At 33.1% G+C, this 23,183-nt stretch overlaps 2 protein-coding genes across 2 annotated transcripts; both read right to left on the bottom strand.

Moving 5' to 3' along the window:
- Positions 1-9,494: 9,494 nt before the first annotated feature.
- On the bottom strand, positions 9,495-11,526 carry LOC140808099 (dehydration-responsive element-binding protein 2C-like). The gene is made up of 2 exons (XM_073165120.1): positions 11,337-11,526; positions 9,495-10,807 (listed from the first exon to the last, which is right to left on the bottom strand). Exon 2 carries the CDS (start codon positions 10,795-10,797, stop codon positions 9,817-9,819), a length of 981 nt encoding a protein of 326 aa, XP_073021221.1. The 5' UTR covers positions 10,798-10,807; positions 11,337-11,526; the 3' UTR covers positions 9,495-9,816.
- A 6,778-nt stretch (positions 11,527-18,304) lies between these two features.
- On the bottom strand, positions 18,305-20,880 carry LOC140808150 (laccase-12-like). The gene is made up of 6 exons (XM_073165186.1): positions 20,697-20,880; positions 20,463-20,614; positions 20,039-20,283; positions 19,814-19,942; positions 18,753-19,709; positions 18,305-18,667 (listed from the first exon to the last, which is right to left on the bottom strand). The coding sequence occupies exons 1-6, from the start codon at positions 20,817-20,819 to the stop codon at positions 18,537-18,539; spliced, it is 1,737 nt and encodes a 578-aa protein (XP_073021287.1). The 5' UTR covers positions 20,820-20,880; the 3' UTR covers positions 18,305-18,536.
- Positions 20,881-23,183: the final 2,303 nt, after the last annotated feature.

The raw sequence follows: 23,183 nt of genomic DNA, 5'->3' as shown, positions 1-23,183 counted from the left end.
ACTTTCATTCTGATGTTGTCGAACTTTTGTACAGCAACTGAGAGTTTGTTTTCTTTGGTTTGCTCATTACCTTCGCAGAGTTGAATTAACTTCTCCCAAATTTCTTTGGCAGTTCTGCACATTTTGATTTTACTGAACGTTACTTTGTCCAGTGTCTTGTACAATATGTCCTTTGCAACGTTGTCTAGATTGGCTTTCCTCTTATCTTCAGTAGTCCACTCATCTCTGGGCTTTTCAATACGGTGAGGTGCCCCTTCAGTAATAGCAACAGCTGTGTTTGCTTTCAAAATTTTCATGGGTCCGTCAGTTATAACGTACCACATGTCGTCATCTTGTGCAGCTAGATGAACCTGCATTCTGATTTTCCAATCATCAAATCTTCTCTGGAGAACATAGGAATTTTATTGAAAGAAGTCATGCTAGCAGATTTGTATATCAGAAGTATTCAAGAACAAGATTCAACGGCTCTGATACCACTTGATAGGATCGGTTGTTGAGATAATAGTGTTTAGAAGGGGGGGGTTGAATAAACACTAGCAATTAAAATTATTCTTTGATGATACTTTGAGTTCAGTTTGGTGACAAACTGAATCTCGGAATCTTGTTGGTCAATAACAATCAGTTAAACTAAATTAGTTGCGGAAATTAACTGACTGAAAGATAGAATACTATACTGAAGGAAATATGCAAGAGTTGTTTCTGGATGTTCGGAGAGTTCAATTACTCCTACGTCACCCCTTCTATCTCAAGGATAGGATATTCACTAAAAGACTTTGATCAAGTACAACACTTGTACAGACCCACTTCAGTTAGGACTTATCTACTGCCTAAACTGAAACTCTTAGTATAACACAACAATCTCTGTGAATAACTGAACTTAGCACTTATTGAGTTATCAATATTACAAAGTGCTAGTTTGCTCAACTTGTAGCCTAGATTGCTACGAATAATTCAGGTGAAAGAGTGAGCTAAGATCTTGACAGAGTAACAGCAAGTTTGAGATTGATTTAATCGTCCTTTTTACTTCAACTGTTCTTCAGTCATATTTATAGACTTGTCTTTCAACGATAACTTTGATATTTATGTATCCGTTGATTGCCACTTCATCATTTCTTGGGCAGTGTTTTCTTCATTGATTGTAGAACGGCGTCTTAATTACAATAGCCGAAATACTTTGTTCTATGCTGTAATAATTTCGATGCGGCTTTCCATATTCAGTTGCTATTTGTTATGTCTCTTTGTCTGTTGAGTGTTCTTTCCCGAGAAATCTTCAGTTGAGACCGAAATGTTTCAACTGATCAGTTTCAACTGGATTTCGGTTGATTGATTTATGTTTTGTCAAACTTCAGAATCTAGTTTTCAACAATTTGATTTCAAAATAAATAAAGATATTAAAATATCATAAGTAAAAGCTCTAATACTTTGACAATGTTAATCAATGATCATTATAATTTATATTTATTATAAAGATTATGTCATATATTATTTTTTATAGTAGAAAATAACTTTCGTCTCATCGAAATATTATCAAAACTAATGAAATAATAATATTAATAGTAAATTATAACTCATAATATTTAATTTCAAAATATTTAACCTCCTACAGAAACTTTTATCTTTTGTTTTCAGAATTTTATATCATAGATAGTTTATTTTATATCAACATTATTATATATATATAAATATAATGTATTTGTATGAATTTGTTTGATATATAATTTTTTTTAAAAAAATGTTATTAAAATCTTTACATTTCTTATTATATCTAAACTGTTTGAATTCTTCTAAGATATTCATATTTTATGTATTATTAATATATAAACACTCACAATTATTGATAAACTCCTAAATAATTTAGTAAACTCTTTATTTTCAACTCTTAGGTAAAAGACCAAAAAATATATTAGTATTAAGTTTTATATTATTATATACTTATCGTATTATTCTACTTATTGCATATATAATTAATTTTTCATATTTCTTCTTGTTATATTATAATTTATTACTTAATTAGAAAATGCACTAAAAATATAATTATAATTTTGCATTAAAATAATAAAATATGATGTAGAGAGAAAATTAAAAGATAAATATTTAAAGGTAGTATAAAGGTGAATTGTTTGAGAAAATTAATTAGGAGTCACATTTTATTCTTGAAATGATATAAATTACTACCATCAATGTAATTGTAGTGATAATTCATTAGAAATTTGTTAGAATTTTACATATATACTTATTGAGTTTTTGGATTTTTATTAATAAAGAGGACATTTGTGGTTAATTAGTATTAATTATTATATATATATAGGTTTATTAATAAGGAGGACATTTGTGGTTAATTAGTATTAATTATCAATTAATAGAATAAGTGTGAAATTACCACATATGTTACTTGAGAATGAAAATAAGAATACATGTGTTATGTCCGTTCACAATTATAAAACTTTTCAAGTATCCACACTTTTATAGGTATATAGAATTTATTAATAAGGAGGACATTTGTGGTTAATTAGTATTATTATTAATTAATATAATAAGTGTGAAATTACCAAATATGTTACTTGATAATGAAAATAAGAATATATGTGAAGGGTAATTATGTCCGTTCACAATTGAAAAACTTTTCAAGTATCCACACTTTTATAGATGTGTATATATAGATTTATTTTCCTTTTGTATTCTCCCTTATAATCAAGAATAACCTTCTCTACGACCACACACATAATTTTCAATTTTAGTAATGCGGAATCATGTGTCACGTTGATATCTTATCCATTGGGATTTTGATGGACCCTTGTTCGACATTGTATTATTTGATTAGACATGCTTCAAAAAAGGGAGGTTTGTTTTCCGTGGCGGAGTCAGAAATATGGCTCTGTCCGGGCTAGAATTTTAAACTCTACAATCTTTTAATATTTTGAATTGATCTACCCGGACTAATATCATATTATTTCAAAATTATACAAAATTTACATATACATTTTTTTTAAAAAAAATTGGACCACCCGGGCTGAGTGTAGCTCCGCCCTTGCTTGTTTTAGAAGAGGAGAGAGTTGTCCGACGCAGTGAACTAATTTTTATAGCATACCGATAGAAGGTTCTTTGGCCGGTTTAGATGTGAGCACGCACCGTTATTAACAAATGGTCTCATTTGGGGTCTAGACGATCCAACAATTTTACTGTGCACAACATGGTAAAAGATCCAAACTTAAGGTTTTTAAAGTGAAAGATCGTGTTATGTAGAGTAGAAAGTTCAAACTCAAACTTGTAAATGTGAATATTTCGTATCGATATGATAGTAAAAATTTTCAGCTGCAGGTTGGGTTTAGTGGATGAGCAACATAGTGAGTGGAAATTCGTCGTTATTTTATGTTCGATCGATCACTTTCGTCCTCTCCTATTTATGCTCTAGGAAAAGTACACGATATTTGCAGTTTTCTGACGTGTTTTGTAGGATAGAAGAAACATTCTCGTGGAAGAAGGCGGTGGTTTCACTTAAGGGAGATCATTCAGACAATAGAGTACTTGGACGATTAGATACTCAGGGTATCAATCAACTATATGCTTAGCATGCTCATTGTCACAATGCAAAACCGCATGACCTAGAAGATAAGCAAACCATTTTTTTATTTTATATCTTAAACAAATATGAAATCTTATCTCAAACTTGAGGTTATAGGTGGTTCGATAAGACATGTCAAAAAATTTCGCACATGAAATTTTCGGTATGAGAAAACTTATACCGATATAGTACCCAGATCTCGTTATACTGAAATTTAGATATTGTGCAAGTAGCATACCGATTATACTGAATATTTGGATATACTGATATGTCAGTACAGTATAACGAAAAAAACTACTGTAAAAAAAAAAACACAAATCATTGTAATATACTTACAGGAACTGCAGACAAACCTGTATTCGTAAAAGAATAAGGTTGGAAAATATACGTTACTTTTATAACACAATCGTTTTATTATTTTATCTATTATTTCATTATAAATATTGTTTCGATATTTCAGTAAATTTATAAATATTGTTTTGATATTTGAGTGTCTACCAAAATTTTGAAATTTTAATTTAAAGTACATCAAAAATATCAAAAATATATTTTCGACATGATAACTTTGTCTACAAAATATTTCGATATTTTTCCTATCCAAGCTTGAGAACTCACGTGTCCTATCATGCTATATAAATCACTTGCTAAAATAAATGTCTATTTATTTATTATTTTTAAATAAAATAAGGGTACAATTTTTGTGCACACAATTTCAGCTCTCTTACAAGGGATATACACACTTTCAGCCATCGAGCAGCGGTCCAACCCCTGCCTCCGCCCTTGCTTTCCATTGCCTGGCGCAAGCGTTCTCCGCCTCCTACAGCGCCTCATCTGTCGCCGGCAGTTTTCATCGTGGAATCGCCTTCAATCGCTCAAACACAGGCCCCGGTTTCAAGCCTATCTCCTAGGTGATCCCCTATAACCGGCTTCTGTTTTAATGTCTTTTTTTGTTTTTGAAGAAAGTTTTAGTTGTCTTTTGCTTTGAAATTAGATTAATTATCGGTTCTATTCTTAAGGCTTCATTCTGATCCAATAGATATGGTATATCTGCGTTGTCCCTTGAAAAGCTGTCCCTTTCCATTGGAATTTGATCTATTTCTTATGTATGCCCTCTTGAAGATATTGTTTCAGCTGTGCTTGCATGGATTTTCTGTTTCTGGTTATCGGCAATCACACCATCAGATGCATAGGATCAGGCCTGAATTATCGGAAACACCTTTTTATTCGTTTAGATCAGTTTATGCTTGTTTTTGGACAATTTTAATCAAATAGTTCTCATTATAATTGTGTAAATGTATTTTAAAATGCTAAAGCATTATGTCTTGAGAAACTATTGAGCAGGATAGTAATACAATGTTGCTAGCAGTGTAGCTGTAGGGAGATTTGTTAAAAATATTAGTTGGTTTTTCATTGAAGAAAGAACTAGACAACTGGTAGAAGGTGTCAGTTGTATGACTTGTAATTGGTACAAGCTGACTACTAACTCCGTTTTTTTCTCACTTCTATTCAACCATATGGATGTTGATGTGGACAATAGTTGCCTTTTTAAGCCCAAGATTTAGCATTTCAGGCATATGGTGGATCTACATAATTTCGGAATCGAATAAGATTAAAGACAGCAAGGAACAAGTTTTTGTGAGAAAAAAATTACCACAGAGGCATTCATTACCCACTTCTAATTAATCTACTTAAGTGGGTTGAGGGTTATGTTTAGATGAGCAACACACAGTTGGTTGAAGAGATGCTCGTGAAGTTAAATTAGAAGTGTGATGATAGAATGGTGGTTGCCGTTGGGTTGATTATAATATGAAAATTGGATATTAATAATCTTTTGTTCTTTGGGTGAAGTGGAAACTATGACTCTTAACAGGTTCTCGATAATGCTTCCATTGAATTATTGTGTGAAAAGAAGGTAAAGACTCGAAGAAAATTTATGACAGATTGCTGTGTTAAAATAATACCAGGTGGGTACGTTTGCTCCCTCTGGAGAGAGTAGATTTTCTTTATGCATGCAATATAGTTTATCTTCAGAGAATCCAGTTAGTTGCAATAGATTTGAAGAACATTTGTTCTGTTTCTGGTTTTGTTTCTATAAATGCCGGAAAACTGGAGCTTTGGAATATTGCCTGATGATATGAATGTGCAAGGGTCGGAGGTGTTAATTTGGTTGAGATTTCGATATAGTGCATTTATAGTCTTTTTTGTTTGCCTGATGAATGCTTTTAAATTGAGCTACATTAGGAAAACAGGATACTAAGACATAGTTGCATTTGTCTTACTTTCCTTAATTTGAAAAGGCACCCAAAGCCACTTGAATGGTATCAATAGTCATCTAGTTGGTTTCTCTCGCACTCCAATATAAATCTTTCCGTGATGTTCATATAGCCCAAGCTAGTGCATGGCTAAATAGATAATGAACTCGAACTCAAGACTTGAGCTATAAATTATGAGTTTGATATGAAATTATTATTTTTGAAAACTTGGTAGAGTTTGAACCCAGTTTGCTCTCATGGTTACATTAATCAATCCTTTGAGATGCATGAAGCTAACGACTATGTCATGATGCTACATCCCAACTGGCAAAAATGGAGAACTAGTTGATTATATACAGGGTCCAAACCAAAATGATGAACGTTGTATTAAATTGTTATTAAAAACCGTCACAGAGAGTATCATATTGTTGTCCGTGTTACTGATACCGCTATCTATTTACCATTTGTGGATGAAGTTCAATCCAACATGACCGACAACATAAATTACAAGTCCTCGTCTCTGATTCTACTGCTGTTGATTTCAATGGCGGTACTGATTCTGCCTTTTACCTCTCTTTCCACTTCCGCTATCGCATTCCGCATCCCATCATCAGGTACCCCTTGCATTGAATATCTGTGTATCCAATCTATTAATATTATTATTAGTTACTTTGAAGATACTAAATTGATTGTTTTGCTAATTTAATGTAATGATCACCAATTTTCAGAAAGCTCCCATGTCTCAATGGCAGATCTACAGGTCATCTCCTACCCCCATAATCATCATCATCCTTCTCTTCTTCTTCTTCGAATCGAAATCATCGTAGTTACACAGTCATTTATCAGTTGAGACTTTATAGTAATTGTAAAGGGTATGAATGAATGGTGCAGATGGGAAGAAGAATGGATAATGAAATAGAAGACTACTCGGAGACGGGGGCCAATAATCGCCATGACCCACCACCACCCACCCCTACACAACCGTAATTTCATGCTTTTTTCCAACATTATCATTATCATTATCATTATTTTTTTGTGGTACCAGATAAAAAGATGCTTGAGGTGTTGTAGCCATTAGATTGTTGGAAACTTGTAGATCACATGTAAAATATATCGAGTTAGTGTGTGTATTCTCAGGAAATTGAAAGATTTGAAATGTGTGATTTTGATTTGGCCATAGTGTTATATATTTGCAATTTTTTTTTTTATGTAAAAGTATTTAGATTATTGAAATTTATAGTAGTTGTTAAATGTCCCACATCGGTTGGGTAATTAACCTTTGAGTGGCATATATTGGCTTGGACAAACCTCCCCCTTGAGCTAGTTTTTGGGGTTGAGTTAGGTCCAAGTTCCATTCTTAACATGGTATCAGAGCCCGGGTTCCACCGTTATGTGTTTGGACTGCCTATAATTAGGCCACCCGTTCTGCCCATAATTGGGTCATTTGTAAACTCCACGCTCCAGATGTTCATTCCTGGGCGTGAGAGGGGTGTGTTAAATGTCCCACATCGGTTGGGTAATTAACCTTTGAGTGGCATATATTGGCTTGGACAAACCTCCCCCCTTGAGCTAGCTTTTGAAGTTGAGTTAGGTCCAAGTTCCAATCTTAACAGTAGTGTGAGAGCAGTTGCAGATAGGCCTGACCCTGTTTACGAAACTGTCTGTTTCGGTTCCAATAAAAGGTGGAAACGAAAACCAAACCTTCAGGTTCAGTTGCGGTTTAAAACGATTTAAAATAAAATTTATTTGATTAAATTTTAATGGTGAAGAAAAAACTATTAATACAATTTGTGATATAATTGAGCTAATTAAAATTAATTATTTGATAAATTGTTACCATATTTTAATTTATATAAATATAAATTATGCAGTTCAGTTATTTTGTCTATGTATATGACAAGATCTCAAGAGTGCTTGTTCTTATCATTGATAAACATTATACTATTGAGGGGGTATCATGTGAGACCTATTCACGGATCTTAATTTTTGAGACTGATCAACCTTACTAATATTCACAATAAAAAGTAATACTCTTCGCATAAAAAGTAATATTTTTTAATGGATGACCCAAATAAAGGATCCGTCTCACAAATACGACCCGTGAGACCGTCTCACACAAGTTTTTACTTATACTATTTATTCATGTTGCACTTGGATTAACCCATGAGTTTCAAACGTATTCAAATATATTTTTTGTTGTTTTAGATAATTAAGAGCATATATTTCAAATTCACTTTTTGTATTGTGTGTTATATAATATTTCATGTTAATTGTAATGAATTTCAAATTCACTAAATGACAGTATTCTTTTAGATTTTTTTTTTGTGTGGAGTTAATATTAAATAAATAAGATATGAAGTTAAAATTTGATATATAGTCTCAATGTTAAAAAAAAATATAATAGAAATTCAACATATATCTTGTGGTTTGGTGATGTAAGATATACCTAGTGGTGTGTTTGGTTGAATTGATTAAATAAGGATAGATTAATAGTCAAATATTTATCGTTAAAATTTTAAGATGTTTTAATAATCAGTTTGACCCGGTTTAAGATCCAATTTTATTAATCAAATAGTTATCCATAAAATTGGATCTTAAACCGGGTCAAAATGATTCTTAAAACATCTTAAAATTTTAACGATAAATATTTGACTATTAATCTATTTTTATTTAATCCACTCAACCAAACACACCTCTAGTGTACAAATAATGAGGAGCTGGGTCATTACTCGTTACATTTGATATGTTGAGCATTTAAATGATCACGTGACAATTTTTACGATGCGTTTTAAAATTGAAAGTCATAGATCAAAACAGACAATCTCACAAATAAGGTGAACAAATTACATAATTTCATACCTTTCATCTTTCAAAATATTTATGTTTTAATTTTTTAAAAATTTCGCACTTTACATGTTATGGATAATAAAAAACATTAAATAATTAATATTTATTAAAAATGAAATCGATCAAATTTTCACTGGTAAGACATAATGAAGTTAATAAATAATAGTTTTAGGCCCATCTTTTGTTACTCTAAACTTTATATTTCTTATTTAATTATAATGATTATAGTATTTTTTGAAAAAACACGTTATAGATTAACCATTCAAGATTCGACATTATACTTTTATAAGTAATCCATAATTTTATTTATTTTCACTCATATTACTTCTAATAATTTTTTATTAGAATATATTTGCAAATATATTTATCCTAGCGTGCCTCAAACGAGTTTCTCTAGTATATACTTCAAAACAAATATATGATTCAATTATACATCAAATCAATATTTTTTAACTTTGATAAATATTAAAATCATGCTTTTTGAAATCAACAAGCAAATATTTCTAATTGGAAATCAAATCAAACACTTTGATAATTATTAGATCATGCTTATTTGATAACATTAACAATAAATATATGCTTATAATTTGCTTGAATCAATGCTTTAAAAATATTGATAAATCATATATCATGTTTCTTAAGGAGAGCATTAGATAATATTATCCTGGAATATCAAGCAAAAAATAAAATTGTGCTGTGTTATGCTATTTCAGAAACATTAATAATCAATTATGAAATGCAATATTTTTATTAAGAAGTTATGCTCCGCAGAAGACTAGACAAAACAGAACCATACTACAAATAAATTGTAATAAAAAAGATGAAGAAGTGAATAACTCCTAAAATAATTGTCCAAACTTTATTCCTTGAAGGATCCGAAGAGTACTTTACAGCAAGCAGAGCAGGAAATTTACATGTATCAGCATTCTTCTAAGTTACGGTAAGAAATGTACAAGAGGATGACTCCTCCATAGAAATCCTCCTCTCAAGACCATACATACATACATCTCACAGCCAATTCTCTATCTTTAAAACTCGAAGAGAATCAGCATATGGTCGTTTAGATTGTAAACGAGATATGTCCATTCGAAAAAAAAAAGAAAAAGAATAAAAGAACATCTCATCTCTTTCAGTAATAAGGTTCTCAGTGAACATCTAGATAACCAAGTCAGGATCTAAGTCGAAAAACAGATCGTCTAGCGTGAGATTATCGTCTTCCGGCCGGCCAGGCTGCAAGAAATCCAACCCGTGACCGGTTCCAGTGCTTGTCCGCTCCATTGGAATAGGGGCTTGCAAACTATTGGGATGCTGCACTCCAACCTGAGGACCTGAAGCAACTGCAGGAGCAGATCCTAGAGCCATGAGCAACTCCTCCGCGTCGAACATTTGGTCAAACGGCAGGGGATCGAGCTGATTTTCGTGATTATGGAGGGAGTAGGAAGGTTGTTTCTTTAATTCCCGCCATATGTCTTCTTGATCCACTTCTTCCTCCACTACTTCTATCTTAACACCCTCCATTGCGTTGCTCATCGGCGTATTACCCTCCTGTGGCTGAAGATGCTTATTGTCTCCAATGTGAGACATTCCATCACTATCTTCGACCTTCGGCATAATCCCATTATGACCCACCTCGGAAATGCTAGAAAGAGTGGAGTCAGAATCGGATATAGCAGGCACAGATGCGAAATCTTGGGCACCCCGCCTTGATGGGTCGTAATTTGGGAAGTTAAGCCGAGCAACGGACCCGTACATGGCCCTTGCAGCTTCGTCATAAGCAAGTGCAGCTTCGGGCCCTGAGCTAAATGTGCCCAACCACAGCCTACTTCCTCGGTGCGGTTCCCTTATCTCAGCCACCCATTTACCCCACGTCCTCTGGCGAACGCCCCTATAATTGCAACGGACATTTTCCGGACCTCCCTTGCCTTTCATGCATCCTTTCTTGGATCCTTTGGCAGGAGCTTTCCGTTTCGGCTTGTCTATGTTGTTAGTTGAATCAAGTTTCACGTTATACTCCTTCCATTTTTCGAGTGTTTCGGCTACATTTTTCGTTCCATCCTTTCGCCTTCTCGATTTTCGAGTTCTTGAATGGTTCATAGGCTGAGAAACCAAAATTGCATCTTGATGCAACAGAGCCATCTCTAAATCTCTGCAAAAGCAACGACAAACCGAAATAAAAATCGAGCTTCTGGTATGTAAGAGAGCGAAAATCAGCTAAAATTACAAGGTTTCACTTACGGTCAGAAAATTAAAGACCCTTTTTTTTCCCAAACTACCAAAAGAGAGAGTTGTCACTATAAAATATGACAGAAACACATTCATCAGCTACTTAATAAAATCATATTGCGTGCAGAGAAAGAAAAAAACCGTGAGCACCAAGGGGAACCGAACGAGAATTTTCACACCACCAAAATTCCATATAAAACATTTTCCTTAATCACCAAGAAATTAAAGGACTTTTAAGGAAAAAACTACAAGTCAAATAAACTCCAGCAAAGAAATTCACGATAAAACCCTCCAAATCTCTCGCCCAAACGAATTTAAAACGCCATTCAGAAAACGACCATCCAGATCCAGACCAAAAGTTTCTGACTCTTCACACGCTCAAATCAAAAGAAAAACACAAACCCACATAGATTATCCACAGAAAACAAGAAAACATCAAATCAAGAACGCACCTTCTGCCAATCTCCGGCGACACCCGAGAAAAAATATCCCTTCTCTTCTGTGCGCTGTCTTCACAAATATTCCCTCAATCGAATGTCAGATTAAGCTTCCTCTCCTCGATTCTTCCAAATTTCTTGCGCTTTTGATTTGTATATCTGGGCTGGTATCTATGTAGTTCCGCGACTAGTATGCAATGAAGTAGTTCTCAGCGTTGAGAGAGAGCTGATGGCTTATTTATAGACTTTCTGTAGATATTTCCAGGAGCTACGATATTACTATAACACCCTCGTGATTAATATTTTTTTAATTGTTTCCTTGATGTTGACGTGGCAAATATGTGACCCATATTTGAGCACGTGTCGCGTGAAGCTTCGAGAAGTATTGGCTACTACTGCATCTTGACCACCGTAACTTCGAGGTGGTCAAGTTTAGTTGGATCGAAAAAATTTTAAAATTAAAACAGAATCAAATAAAATCAAAAATCAAAATTTTAATTATTAAATAAATATTAAAATTGAATTTTATATAATTTGATTTCAGATTCAAAATAAATTTATCAAAAAATAAAAATTTAATTAAAATATTAATAACATCTATATTTGTGTTATATTATATACTTCATGATATTAAGTGAATTAATTCATTAATTCTTAAGTCAAGTGGAGATATTGTTAAATAAGTATTTTTTTTGGGCAAAAACTTATATAAGACGGTCTCACGGGTCGTATTTGTGAGACAGATATCTTATTTGGGTCACCCATGAAAAAATATTACTTTCCATGCTAAGAGTATTACTTTTTATTGTGAATATGGGTAGGGTTGAGCCGTCTCACGGATTATAATACGTGAGACGGTCTCACATGAGGCTCATTCTTTTTTTTGTTAGTATATTTTGTTGAAGAAAAATAAAAAGCAAAGACTTGTGTGAGACGGTCTCACGAGTCGTATTTGTGAGACAGATATCTTATTTGGGTCATTCATGAAAAAATATTATTTTTTATACTAAGAGTATTACTTTTTATTGTGGATATGAGTAGGGTTGACCCGTCTCACAGAATAAGATCCGTGAGATGCTCTCACATTAAATTCACTCAAAATAAAAATATTGAGTCGCGAGAGTTGAAAATTTTAAGTTGCAAATTATTTATTCGATGTCACGAGCATGATCTTATGAAGTAAAACGGTTGGATCAAACCACGTTAAAATTCTTTAACCAAATCTTACCACGATTTTAAAACCTGTAGTTTCAATTTCAATAACCAAAACTGTTTACTTGAATGGTTTAGGTTTAAACCAAATTGAACTATTATACTTTGTTAATTTGATTATGGTTTTGGAAACCGATATTTAAAAATATTTAGATTCTGGCTAAATCGAACGTGGGCGGGTGCCTATCGTTTGAAAATAAAAATAAATAAAAAAGAAGAAGATGGAATGCATGTAAGCCACGTGTCGAGAATCCGACCACGCAAGGTATGTGGTAAATCTGTCCGTACCGGGATTTTTGGTAATGGCAAGCCATGACGTGTACTCGTTTTGGGCATACATATCTATAAAGGGTAACTTTGACCATCTGTATATACGCGTTGACGAGAGGTTTACGCATTGGCTTCACTATGCATGATTCTTTCTTTCCTCCTCAGCTTGAAATATATAATTCGAAATTTATAAGTTTTTTTAAATAAAAAAATTATTAATATGAAAACTTTTTATTTAGTAGATAGGCGATTGATATATCATATACACTAGTGATATTTGACACGCGTTGCGTATTTATATATTTTTTTATAATTTATTTAATTTATTTTTAAATGAGGATTATGCTGTAATTTTGAAAAATAACGAGTGATAAAACTGTGAATTGAGAAAAGAATGGAAAAAAGAGAAAGGGCAAGAGAGTCTCAAGCTCAGAAAATATATACTATCCACTGAGTTATACGTGTCTTAAACTAAAAATTTGACATTTTATTGATATGTTTAATTACAAAAACAGGGTTTATTTCATTATATTTATGTGAGCATTGCTCCTATGATAGGATGGGTGACCAAGATTTGCCAATACATATATAAAAACCACTTTGTTTTTTTGAAATTATATGTATGACAAGATCTTACCCGTTGAAATGAAATGAGAGTAGTACCCATATATATAGGATCTTATCTACCCAAAAACATAACATGACACCATTTTTTGATTTTATTAATAGGAAACTTAATAAACAGTAATAGATACTACATGCCCCTATTATTTATTGGGTTTAGTATCATGTTATCTACAGTTATTTCATGAGCTTAAATATCTTAAGACTTATTATTTCGTAAAAAATTTAAAAAATGGATTTGTGTTGATGTAAGACCGTCTTATTGATCATTTTTATGAGACAGATTTCCAATTCGACTCGATTCATGGAAAAATATTGTATTTTTACTTTTTATTTTAAATATGAATCTAAAACTAATTATAATTATAATCAGGTATACATGTTTGAGTTTTTATTTCTAAAATAGTTATAGCTGGTCAATACTTTTTTTTGACAAATTAACTGTAATATATTCATACAATACACATGTACTCATTCCGTATGTATATATAATATAATCGACTAAACGTGCGACCCATATTTTACGTAACCTAAATTGTATATATTTTTATTTTGGTCGTGTCTAGTTGATCCCAGTCACGTACACTTGGTGTAATTTCCCAAATTTGGAAATTATATTATACACATATTTACTTGTTTATTATTATTATTTTATCTTAGGTTATATAGGACATTTAAATAAGCAAAAGGTAAGGCATTACCGAATAAAAATGTTGGCTACAGAATCCACACCTGGTGCCTATTCATCTACCACCTAAGGGATACATATTATGTGCAAGGGTATGGGTCGAGCATTGGTCCACGATCCAAAAGATGAGCTATTTTCTAATAAATATAAGATATATTATAAATAAATAGTAGGTATGTTATAAAACAGATCAATCATATTCATATTTACAACAAATAGTCGTACTTTTAGTATAAAAAGTAAATTTTTTTATGGATGATCCAAACAGAATATACATATCACAAAATTGACTCGTAAGACTTTCTTATATTAGTTTACCATTCGTGCTAACAAAATGTGATATACCGTACAAGACATGTCAAGGACGTGAGTTTTTGTGATAAATAAAATCGAGACACACATCTTTCTATTGCATGATTTAATCTAGTGTATATCAAGGAAATTCACGATCGAGGAGCTACATAGACGAGCTCGGAGATCCGGATAATTAATTTTGGTTTTTTTCGTAATTACACACTCGAGTATATCGATCGAGAGTCGGCTCAATTCTATGTCCACAAAAACTTCTTTGAAATCATTTTACAATCAACTTTGCGATGTTGGTTTCCGACCCGATCAATAGAAAATATTATTTTTTATGTTTAAAATAATATTTTTATGCAAAAATATTATTTTTTGTTAGTTATCTTATGAGTAAATATTACATAATATATAACTATTTAAACGAAAAAAATCACGTTTAACGGTAAGCATGAGTTTATTTCATTATACCTATGTGGGCATTGCTCCCATAATAGGATGGATGACCAAGATTTGCCCATGCATATATATGACCCACTTTTTTTTTTTAAATTGTATTTGTAGCAAGATCTTATCCGTTGAAATGAAGTGAAGGTAATGCTCGCATAGATAGGATCTCATTAACCGCATGCATGTACTCATATACGTTGTGAAAAGTGAGTGTCCCGTAAAAAAATTGATAATGATAACTTAGTAACTCTCATACGTGAAGTAGGTTACCAATTAATTTGGATAATCGATCTTATCGACTTGACGTGGTTCGAAATTAGAAATTAAAGAAATAATTTATTTCTTACAATATCATATATTAAATTTTCGAATTTTTTCACCCTCTGGATCGTCCTCGTTAGGCTGTCTTCCTATTTTAATATTTTGGCTACATACGTGTTGGTACGATTATGATTACCTAGAAAAATGAAGTTACATGTGGTGAGAGACCCACCATATGTTTAAATTTTTTTATTATAAAAATTAGAGTTATGAAATCAAAATAATCGATTTTATTCGCGAAGTTATGATTTTAATGGGATTGATATGCCAATTCACGTGAAGTGGTAATAATACGTAGCAAACGTGGAGTGTGAGTCGAAGGTGGATTCACTCAATGTATTATATATAAATTTCCTGCGTCTAATACTCATGTCATGTGTGTCTTGTTGCATGATACGTGGGTTGTGAGGAAAATAACATTTTACTATGTCACGTGTTGTTGTGTTGAAATAGAACAAAAGCAAAAATATGTCACGCCCCGAGTTCAGGTTCGCGGTTACGTGATTGTACAATGGGTGTTCTTATAGCAATTACTTTTTATTCGTACTCGTTTTACGAAAATGATTAACCCAAATTGCTATAAAAGTCCTTTGTAAGTCCGTTATAAACTCATTTTAAATATTTAATTTTTAAGATGTGAGATAAGTATATCACAAAATAAATCCAAGTTTTAGTTTCAGCACTTATTTTTTACTATTTAAGAACAAAAACCCGATGTGTATATAATTATCATACGTGAGAGATTTATCTAGCTTTATGCCACCATGTTTGATGAGGAAAAACATAACTTCATGAAAATTTTCTACAAAATAATGACTAGCTATTTAATTTAATTGTGTTGGCTTTGTTATTTTTTAAAAATTATAATTTGAAGTTGTACTATATATATATATTTTTAAATTTATAAAAAATATTATTTTTTTCTGAATTCTAGTACAGTATAATTTATTTCAAATGCAACCAAAGTCCACGTTGAAAATCAAAAGAAAAATCATGAGTTAATAAAATGAAATGATATCTGATTTGGTACGATTTATTTTGTATAAAGACTAAAAGCAAATCCATAAGAGTTTAGACTCAAAGTAGACAATATCATCTATACTTCTATACTATATTATTAAGTACGAGATCTTTAGAATACTAACTTTTGGTGTCGTTGTCTGTTTTACTAATTATATATATTACTAAAGTGTTAAAACATTAAAACAAATTACATGTAATTCAACAGACAAAGTATTTGTGTCTTAGGCAAGAAAATCTATGCTCAATTCCTACTTGTATTTTTTTTATTCATTTTTTTTTCTATTTATTTTTTTAATTCATATATCAAAATTACAGTGTAGCTCCTCACTATTTTTTATCTTCATTTAAATATAAACCAAATGAATTATAAAAAGTATTGTTGTATGTGTCGATGCACTAGTACTATATGGAGATATGTGACTTTCATGACACAACATTTGATATCAGAACCATGATCAAGATCGAGCCATGTCGATACTTAAACGAAAGAGGTGAGAGTCGAAGTGGATGATATAACATTGTATGAAGCATAGTTGTCAGCGCTCGCCTCGCTCGCTTAAGCGCGAGGCGAGGCGAGGCGACCTGTCTGCGCTTCGGATTGTCCAGAAGCGCAGCTGGTGGATCAAGCAAGCGTGCGCTTGGCCTGAGAAATTTTAAGCGATCCTATTGCGCTTCAGCCCAATTCTGTTTTTAAAATTTTTTCCAAGTCAAAATTTAGTCCAAATCCAGCTCCAAAGGTAAGCCCAGCCCATTTATATGAAAATCCCTATCCTTACGTACTTTGTCTGCCTCTGTTGAAGTCCACTGTTGCATTTGTGCGTGAGTCTTCTCGGCCGCCGCCGCCCTTCTCATTTGCTACAGTTGGTAAACAACTACAGGTCTAAACCCTAATTTTAGGAATTTTTGTTTAAAATTACAAATTGTGTTTTTAATTTTTAATAATATAATAGGTGATTTGTTTATATTTCAGTATTTAAATATGTCAAACACAATAATTCCATCAAATCGAAAGGACATTGCTTAGAATTATTTCATCTATCACATTTTCAAAGGCTCTTTATTTTATTTTGAATTTTTTGATAATATTTTGTTTATTGCGCTTTTTTCCGTAAAACGTGCGCTTCGCTTTGCGTTTGAAGCCCCAAGATACTTGAGCGCTTTTTTGCGCTCGCGATTTTGACAACTATGGTATGAAGATACTTTACTTTTATGACACAAAGATACATGGAGCCCAAAACAAACAAAACTCATATATTATATAGGCACAAGGAAAAAAAATCAAAGAAAGCCAAAATCGATAGAAATTCATTTGTCATTTTCTACTTCCGGAATTCAAATGCAACTAGAATGAACTGGACAACAAATTAAACTCACGAGCAAAACTTAAACACAGTAATTAATTTAGAAAATAAAATATGCAGGCATGTTCTGTCGTGTAATTGTTTTTTACGCTTTTCCTCTTGAATTGAAGTCCACGATATTGACTCATAATTTCAAAGAATGCAGTACAGGACAACCTTTTTCTTCTTGATTTTGCAACGGCAGTTTTTTAGCCTTATGTTAATCTTGCTCATGAATTCATTGAAATCCTAATATGTCTGAGTTTTGTTTAGCTATTGAGGGGGTGGTGGATCTTTAAGTTGATTGAGAAAATTCGAACTTTACTGGTAAAATCTTCCGTGCGGTAAGTTCCATTTCGAGTATTTGATCAAGCCTGCATCCTGATGAATTAATAATATGGAAACTATTAAACTTGTGCTGCATCAGAGGCCCTGAGATTTCATAGTGTCTCAGGTTTCAAGAGCTTGAAAATACACTTCTTTGGCATTGAATGTAAGGCAAATATTAGCTTGTGGCAAGTCCTTTGTTCACATCTTATTATCGAGGAAAGCAGCATAATGTGAGTGATATCTTTCTTTCGTCGTGGCTTAACTACTGGATATTGTGATGTCCATTTCCCAAATGAGTTAGAAAAAGATGTAGGAGCTCATTGTGCAGTCACGCTTGCGCGGGCCTGAGCCAAAGATATTTGGAGTTGAATTTCAGTTGTACTAGTTGGATATCGGTGGGGATTCGTGGGTATATAAGATGACAAGTATTTCTTGAATCCAAAATGATAGAATTGAATCATTGCTCACTGGGAAACAATAACAATATTGAAAGCAAATAAGAATAGAGGACAGGATAATAAATCGTGGCGCTTAACATGGAAATCTTGCGCCTTCTTTGTTGCCCTCAATTTAAATCACTAAGTCTACAAGGGGAAGCAACAAAGGAACTTGTGTGCAAAAAACAGAATTTTCCATGTATGATAGTGTTTGGTATCACTAACATACGGGGAGGTCCTCCGGAGGATGCTCTATAGATTGCAGTTCGCCGACGCCGTTTTCCACGAGAAAAGCCATCGCTAAGCCCCAGGTGATATGGACATCCAAGTGACAATGCATCAACCAGACCCCTGTTTATGTTAAAACTTTGTTTGTTAGTAATATATGTGGGTGCAAATAAGAACACCTTTTCGTATGTCGAATTTTTGCACTAACCTGGATTGTCAGCGACGAATCTGATCACAGTCCATCCGCCTACAGGCACGGGTGCTGTGTTTCTAAGAGGAGGATCTACAAGGTTGAATTTGGATGTATCTCTCCTTAGATTGAAATTTCCAAATCCTTCAGCAATTATATAGAAGTCGTAACCGTGAAGATGAATTGGGTGGTTTTCAGCCGTGAAGATGCTTGTTCCCTGCAAAACTATTTGTACCGTTTCGCCATATTTTAATCTATACAGTCTAGTCCCTGAAACTGGTTGCCATAGTGATCGGCTTACGTTTCCGGTATAATCGAATTGTAATGGTGGATTTGCTGGGAAATCTGTTGTGAAAACTCCAGGTATGCCCTGCTGATGTGCTTGCAGCAAGGAAAAGTTGGATGGTAGCACAAATGAATGGTTGTTCATGCTAGCAGTAAAACGGGTTCCGTTCGGGCCTTGGCAGCTGCTGTTGCTGGCACCAGGTGGGCAATTGTTGAGTCCTAATCCAACAGTAAAGAAAAGATTATGATCAATTTTAGTGGGCACAAATACTTTTCCCCGGCTTCTGAAGCTGGTCGTGAAAGCTGTAACGGTAGCTGTATCATTAAAAGCCGGCAGATTCGGCATGACTGGCTTGACTGAGACACATTTAGCTGAGCAGGCGGCGGATTTGTATTCAAGAATGGCTGTTGTGGTGGTATTATCAAATGGTGCGCCTTGAGCACTGACATAAGCACGTGCTGCCATGTAGTACTTGACAGGTGGCTGATCCGCAGTGATTAGGACGTCACACGTCTGCCCCGGTCCGAGCATGAGAACAGAGGTTGTAAAGGGTTTGACATAGGAGGCGTCAGCTCCAACCACGGTGAGCTTGTGATTCGCAACTTGGAAGAAAAGTTCTTGATTGAGTGCAGCGTTAATGACCCTGAGAAGATTAGTCTCCCCTGTATTTATAGGAACTATGGTTGTATCTGCATCAAAGTTGGAACAAAATATTTTTGGTTTCTCATCCAACAACAGGTTTAAATCAAGACTTGCAATTTTCAGAAGTGAAGATTCATCAAACCCAGCCCACCTTTGCTGGAACAATTGTAAAGATCACCAGGTTCGCCGTTAATGGTGTAAGCGTCGGAAATATTGGGGGCGCCTCCTGTTCGTTGGGCTTGTCTAACAACATTGATAGGGTTCGCATTCCACCATTCACCTGATAAAAAATGGTGACTCTCTGTATCAAACTGAATGCCTTTTATGTTGTATCAGAGAAAAAAATGCCTAGAAACTCATAGTTTTTCTTTTTTACCAAGAAGAAGGGGAGTTTCTCTCGTCGGCTTAGCGAACGGATACGAATTCCCTTGCTTGGGCCGGATGATCAGAGCTCCATAAACTGTAGCTCTTAGCCATGAGCTATGTGCATGCCACCAAAGTGTTCCTTCTTGTCCTTGGATTGTAAATCGGTAAGTATAACTCCCTCCTGGCCTAATAGGGCATTGAGTCACAAATTCTGGTCCATCTGCCCATCCAGTTCTTATTTGCCTTACTCCATGCCTACGCAAAATTGACAAAACAGAATAAAATTAATGATCAACTTTACAAAAAAAGTTGGTTGATTAACCACTGATCATTATTTGCATTCGTTAGATTTGGATCAGGATCTTATTCGGGTTTATACTCGTAAAAGGCTTTGCGAGTGAACTCGCATGCAATGCATGCATGCATGCATTTACCAGTGAATCGTGACGTTGTAACGAGCTTTGTTAGTAACTTTTACTTCTAGAGTGTCACCATTGTTCACTTCCAACGTTGGCCCTGGATACATCCCATTCACCGTAATCGTGCTGCGTGTTTTGCACAGCCTATTCACCGGTGTCGCTTGCACCTGTTTCACCAAATCAAGAAAGCCACCTTATAATTTACAAGAAGAGAAAACATCAAATATAGAAGCAACATAATTAACTTACAAGAAAATCATGGGAGTGCACTTTCGCCATTGTTACCGGCATTTCGCCCGTAAAGAGGAGGAATAAGCCTACCAAGAAAAGAAAAGAGCAAAATGGATAGCTAGATTTTCTCAAGACTGCCATTTTTACTTGGTTTTTTTCCCGAAGGAGAGATTGACTGTCTTGCTTGTGAAAATATGGTGAAAAAGGCTTCTTTTATAGACAATATGTAGGGTGGTTTTCTCTTAGGTTTGATTAGGTTTCGAGGGTCAAGAATATAAGGAAAAACTTAGTTCAAATCTATGTGGGAGTTGTTGCACCCACTGAGTGCCCTATCAAATTCAAGATTATTTCGTTTATGCTTAATTCACAAGTCTTTTTTGTACTACGTTTTTCAACTATGACTTGTTATGTTTTTGTCAATAACAACTTTTTAGGTGGATATGATTCTTTCCTCATGCACGTAAATCATTTCTTGTCTATTAACCAAACAAATGTTAGGATCTATTATTTTCCACATAGTTCAAGCAAATGTAATAATTTTTCGTGTGTATACAATGCTTAAAAAGAGTGCTAAAAAAGGATTTCTTGATATATAATTATTATGGTCTTTCATACTTCTGTGGTTACATAATTTAAGTGTTTTTCCATGCATTTTAGTTGGAAAAATTACCAAAATCATCCCCCCGTACCATCTCCAAATAGCCAAAAATTTGTGTGAGACGGTCTCACAGATCGTATTTTGTGAGACGGATCTCTTATTTGGGTCATTCATGAAAAAATATTACTTTTATGCTAAGAGTATTACTTTTTATTGTGAATATCGGTAGGGTTGACCCGTCTCACAGATAAAGATTCGTGAGACCGTCTCATAAGAGACCTACTCCTCCAAATTAACCGAAGTGAATAAATTCTTGGTTAATTTAAAACATGATAATTCCGAGGGATCATACATACAAGCGAGTTACACCCGTGAATTGGACCAAACTCCTGCGGAATCACTCCCGGCTAAGCTAGACTCGATGCTCAGCAGAGAGAGCGCGAATTACATAACACTTATTTTTATATTTTTTTAACTCTCTTAACACTCTTTTGAGGGTACCTTATAACTTCACATGTACACACATCCAGTCTCCAAGTAATAATTATGATGCCCAACTAACTAGAAATGTTAGGTACTTTTAAACTAATCCTATAGATTACCTAGTCAATTGTAAGGAACCCTTTAATTTCAAGTTAAGGTCTTAAAAAGGGAAAATAAATTATAAATTTAAACCAAAATTAAATTTGACTTTTTGAGGCTTAACCAAGTCATACATTTTCACGTGCCGGTGCATATTATAGCTTAATTCTTAATTAATTGTTTGATTTTACTTTTTTGTAACAAAATTTGACTTATTCATGGAATTGTAAACAGACCAACTAATTATTTAAACAAATGTAGATGGAGTAGGTCTATTGTGAGACGGTCTCATGAATCTTTATCTGTGAGACGGGTCAACTCTACCAATATTCATAGATTGGGTCTCATGTGAGACCGTCTCACGGATCCTAATCTGTGAGACGGGTCAACCTTACCCATATTCACAATAAAAAGTAATACTCTTAGCATAAAAAAATTATACTTTTTCATTGATAACCCAAATAAGATATCCGTCTCACAAATACGATCTGTGAGACCGTCTCACACAAGTTTTGTCATATTCATAATAAAAGTATAACTTTTAGGGTGTGTTTGGTTGGTGTGATAGGATAAGTGAATGATTAATAATTAGAGTGATTAAAAAATGAGATATAAAGATTAATAGTATGGAGGATAAATAACATGGTGTTTGGTATGATTTTAAAATGATAGATTAATTTTGTAAATTTTATTGCAATGAGCAAAATGTCCCAAATACTAATTAAATATATATTCTTAAAATAATTGGATAGCTAATTAAATATTTGTAATTATAATTTATATTTATTAAAATTAATTTAAATATATTTATTAGAAATAAATATGTGAATATGCAATTATTTTAATAATTAAAATAGTAATAATATTTTGAATTTTAATGTTAAATAATGTTTAGTAATAATTATAATATTATTGTTTTTTTAAAATAATTATAAATATTTTTAAAATAATTTGATAGATAATTAAATATTTATAATTATAATTTACATTTATTAAAATTAATTTGTGGTGTGAGTAGGGTTTTAAAATAAGAGAAGGAAAAAAAGATCATTTGTGGTGTGATGATAATTTATCTCATCTAATTTATTAGATTAATAAATAATAATCAAACAATTAATCATAAAATTAGATTTTAAACCAAGTCAAAAGGATTATTAATATATCTTAAAATTTTAATCAAACATTAGATAAAAGTGTGATTATTTATTTATCATTGGTTAATCACATCAACCAAACACACTCTTAGTATAAAAAGTAATAATTTTTCATGAATAATCCAAATAAGAGATCTGTCTCATAAAATACAACCTGTGAGACCGTCTCAC

Source organism: Primulina eburnea, chromosome 12 (assembly GCF_022965805.1).
Source record: "Primulina eburnea isolate SZY01 chromosome 12, ASM2296580v1, whole genome shotgun sequence".
NCBI lineage: Eukaryota > Viridiplantae > Streptophyta > Magnoliopsida > Lamiales > Gesneriaceae > Primulina > Primulina eburnea.
Note: the sequence above shows the minus strand (reverse complement) of the source record. Positions and strands in the feature narration are given on the sequence as shown.